This window comes from Pipra filicauda, unplaced genomic scaffold (assembly GCF_003945595.2).
Source record: "Pipra filicauda isolate LSUMZ 115617 unplaced genomic scaffold, ASM394559v2 scaffold1497_size31291_pilon, whole genome shotgun sequence".
In the NCBI taxonomy this organism is placed as follows: Eukaryota; Metazoa; Chordata; class Aves; order Passeriformes; family Pipridae; genus Pipra; species Pipra filicauda.
Window position 1 is genome coordinate 24,961 of NW_024103981.1, and position 4,426 is coordinate 29,386.

The 4,426-nt window shown below is 52.8% G+C and overlaps 1 protein-coding gene across 1 annotated transcript in view; it reads right to left on the reverse strand.

Annotated features, from left to right (window-relative positions):
* LOC114002167 (aquaporin-2) overlaps positions 1-3,432 on the reverse strand; it is a 7,649-nt gene extending 4,217 nt beyond the window's left edge. Inside the window, exon 1 of the mRNA XM_039378820.1 lies at positions 2,556-3,432. Within this exon, the coding sequence (XP_039234754.1) occupies positions 2,556-2,918 (363 nt within the window). The 5' untranslated portion in view covers positions 2,919-3,432. The remainder of the gene's footprint in view (positions 1-2,555) is intronic.
* Positions 3,433-4,426: the final 994 nt, after the last annotated feature.

Consider the following 4,426-nt stretch of genomic DNA (forward strand, 5'->3'; position numbering starts at 1 on the left):
GGAAAACACATTCCCGATGGGAGAAATCCCGGAGTTCTGGCACCCGGAGCCGAGAGGAGGGAAAAATTCCCAGGGAAAAGGAGCAGCTCCGTGGGAGAGACGGGATTTGTGTTGGCATTTCTTTGGGAATTTCTCCCCCCTCAGGAAACTTTCATTGGATTTTCCCCCTCTCGGGAAATTTTATTGGCATTTTTTGGGGGGAAATGTTCCCCCTCTCAGGAAATTTGTATTGGACATTTCCCCTCTCAGGAAATTTTATTGGCATTTTTTGGGGGACTTTTCCCACCCTCAGGAAATTTCAGTTGGATTTTCCCCCTCTCAGGAAATTTTTTTTGGATTTTCCCACTTTTAGGAAATTTTATTGGCATTGTTTGGGGGGAATTTTCCCACTCTCAGGAAATTTTTATTGGATTTTTCCCCTCTCAGGAAATTTTATTGGCATTTTTATTGGATTTTCCGTCTTTCAGGAGGTTTTATTGGGATTTCTTTGGGAATTTTTTCCCCCTCTTGGGAAATTTTTATTGGCATTTTTGGGGGGATTTCTCTTCCCCTGGAATTTCTCTTTTCTTTTCCTCACGCTCCAAATGCCTTTTGGAAAAGTTGACGAGTTGCACTGTATATCATATTTAATAATGCAATATTTATATCTAGATATTATGTAAATAATATTTATTTTAGCTAAAAATTAAAATATTTAATATTATTTTGTATTATATAAATGTTATATACAATAATACAATATTTGTATGCAATATACTATATAAATAATATTTTGTATACAAATATAATATAATATTTAAATTTATTGTATTTATATTATATATTATATATTATATAATATTATATTAGAATATATATTTTATTATATTATATATTATTGTATAATAATATTAAATTTATAATACAATAGGAATATAATATTATTATACTTATATATAATATAATAGTACAGTACAATAATCTATTTATAATACAATAGGAATATAATAGTTAATATAATATTTAATAATAGAAACAATTTCAAATTTTTAAACACTGCATTTAGAAAACGTCAAAAAAAATGTTTTGGCCTTAAAAAAAAGGGGAAAAAAAATTCCCTTTCCACACCTTTTTTTGTTTTTTTAAGGATAATTTGTGCAGGTAGAACAGCCCAGAGGGAGGGAAAAAATTCCCCAAATCCCTAATTCCCACTTTTTTGTTGGTTTAAGCCCTCGGTGATGATCAGATTAAACCCCAACCCCTTTTCCAACCCTCGTTAATCCCTTTGGAAGCGGAGCCAAGCCCTGGCGGGGGAATTCCAGGTGCTGCTTCCACCTGTAATGGCGGGACTGGAGCAGGGAAGGAGAATCCCGAGGTTTTAAACCCCCCGAGGGGGGTTGGGATCCCACTGGGAAGCCCCTCGTGGATTCCCTGGATTTATTTCCCCCCATCTGAAACCAGAGCGGGATCCTTGGGATGTTCCTGCCGCTGCCGGAGCATCCACGTGTTCCGGAGGGACTTTCAAAAAATTCCTCAGCTTTGTCGGTTTAAAGCTTAAACCCAACAGAAAAGTGGGAATTAGGGATTTGGGGAATTTTTTTTCCTCCCCCCAGCAGTTCTGCCTGCATGAATTATCCATAAAAAAACCCTTCCCACTTTTCCCTGCTCCCTTCCGAACCTTTCCATGTTCCAAAGCCTCACCTTGGGGCCACAAATCCCTTCTCCACATCCCTCAGCCTTCCCAAAAAACCTTCCTGCTCTTCCCTTCTCCCTTCCAAGCCCTTCCATGTGCCAAAACCTCACCCTGTTGGTGGCCACAAATCCCTTCTCCACATCCCTCAGCCTTCCCAAAAACCCCTTCCCGCTCTTCCCTGCTCCCTTCCAAGCCCTTCCCAGTCTTCCCTGCCAAGCCCATCCACGTTCCTAAGCCTCACCTCGTTGGTGGCCACAAATCCCTTCTCCACATCTCCCAGACTTCCCAAAAACCCTTCCTGCTCTTCCCTGCTCCCTTCCAAGCCTTTCCATGTTCCAAAGGCTCACCTTGTTCATGGTTCAAACCATCAACAAACCCCTTCTTCAAACAAACCCCTTCTCTACATCCCCCAGACTTCCCAAAAACTCTTCCTGCTCTTCCCTGCTCCATTCCAAGCCCACCCATGTGCCAAAGGCTCACCTTGGTGGTGGCCACAAACCCTTTCCTCACACCCCTCACCCTCCCAAACTGCTCCCACCCCTCCCCTCTCACCTTGTTGATGACCCCAAACCCCTTCCTCACACCCCTCACCCTCCCCAAACCCCCCCAGACCCTGTCCCCTCTCACCCTGCTGACAACCCCAAACCCCCCCAGACCCCGTCCCACTCACCCTGTTGACAACCCCAAACTCCCCCCGACCCCGTCCCACTCACCCTGTTGACAACCCCAGACCCCCCAACTCCATCCCCACTCACCCTGTTGACAACCCCAAACCCCCCCAACCCCATCCCCACTCACCCTGTTGACAACCCCAAACCCCCCCAACCCCATCCCCTCTCACCCTGTTGACAACCCCAAACCCCCCCGACCCCGTCCCACTCACCCTGTTGATGGCCATGCCCTCCCTGGCGGCCGGGGGGGTGACCTGGTGCAGGATGGCCGCCCCCACCACCCCGCCCAGCAGCTGGGCCGCGATGTAGAAGAGGGCCCTGAGCAGGGAGAGCTGCGAGCCCACCAGCAGGGCCACCGTCACCGCGGGGTTCACGTGGGCGCCGCTGACGGGGCCCAGGGCCTGCACCAGGGTGCCGATGGCCAGCCCGAAGGCCAGCGCGATCTGCAGCACCCCCGGGCTGGCCATGGAGGGCCAGGCCAGCGCCGAGCCCAGCCCGAAGAGCACGAACACCAGGGTGGCCAAGAACTCGGCCAGCACGGCGCGGCTGAAGGCGATGGAGCGCAGCTCCCACATCCTCGGGAGATATGAGGGCCCGTCCGGCCTGGAATGTCCTCGGGGTTGCGTCCGAGCTGGAACGTGGGCTCTGGGCTGTGTCCGGTCTTAAACGTGGGCTCTGGGCTGTGTCCGGCCTGGAATGTCCTCAGGGCTGTGTCCGGCCCGGAGTGTCCTGGGGGCTGTGTCTGGCCTGAAGCGTAGGTTCTGGGCTGTGTCCGGCCTGGAATGTCCTCAGGGCTGTGTCTGACCCGGAGCGTGGGCTGTGTCCAACCCGGAGTGTCCTCAAGGCTGTGTCCGGCCTGGAGTGTCCTGGGGGCTGCGTCCAACCTGGAATGTCCTCAGCCCAGAGCGTCCTCGGGACTGTGTCTGGCCTGGAACGTGGGCTCTGGGCTGTGTCCAGCCTGGAATGTCCTGGGGGCTGTGTCCGGTCTGGAGTGTCCTCAAGGCTGTGTCCGACCCGGAGTGTCCTGGGGGTTGTGTCCGGCCTGGAGTGTCCTCAAGGCTGTGTCCGACCCGGAGTGTCCTGGGGGCTGTGTCTGACCCGGAGCCTCCTCGGGGCTGTGTCCGGGCGGGCCGAGGAGGGCTGGGGGGTTTATATGGGCCAGGGGGTACCCGCCGGGGGACACGGGACTGTGATCCCGGGAAACCTGATGCTCTTTTTCCTCGTGTGTTCCAGCTGAGGGAACATCAGAGCCGGCCCCTCCCGTGGAACGGGAACGCAGCCACCCCCGGGAGGTCCTGACTCGGCCTCCGGCCATGCCAGGGGGGCTGTTCCCTCTCTCCCGGCCTTTATTCCCAGGGATCTGTTCCCTCTCTCCCGGCCTTTATTCCCTGGGGATCTGGCCCCAGAAGTCCTCCTGCTCTTCCCTTCCCCAAGTTGTGTCTCAGGAATGCAGCCACCCCGGGAGGTCATGACTTGGCCTCCAGCCATGCCAGGGGGGCTGCTCCCTCTCTCCCAGCCTTTATTCCCTGGAGATCTGGGCCTGGATGTGCTGTTCCCTCTCTCCCAACCTTTATTCCTAGGGATCTGGTCCCAGAGGTTCTGTTCCCTCTCTCCTAGCCTTTATTCCCAGGGATCTGGCCTCAGAGGTGCTACTGCTCTTTCCTTCTCTGGGATTTGTCCCAGGAATGCAGCTTCTCCTGGGAGGTCCTGACTCGGCCTCCAGCCACGCCAGCCTCTCTCCTGGAGTTCCAGGAGTTCCCTCTCTCCTGGCCTTTATTCCCAGGGATCTGGCCCCAGAGGTTCTGTTCCCTCCCTCCCAGCCTTTATTCCCTGGGATCTGGCCCCGGAGGTTCTGTTCCCTCTCTCCCAGCCTTTATTCTCTGGGATCTGGCCCCGGAGGTTCTGTTCCCTCTCTCCCAGCCTTTATTCCCTGGGATCTGGCCCCGGAGGTTCTGTTCCCTCTCTCCCAGCCTTTATTCTCTGGGATCTGGCCCCGGAGGTGCTGTTGCTCTTCCCTTCTCCAAGCTGTGTCCCAGGAATGTGGAGAAATGGGGGATCTGAGGAGCTGGAGCTCAGGTTGGGC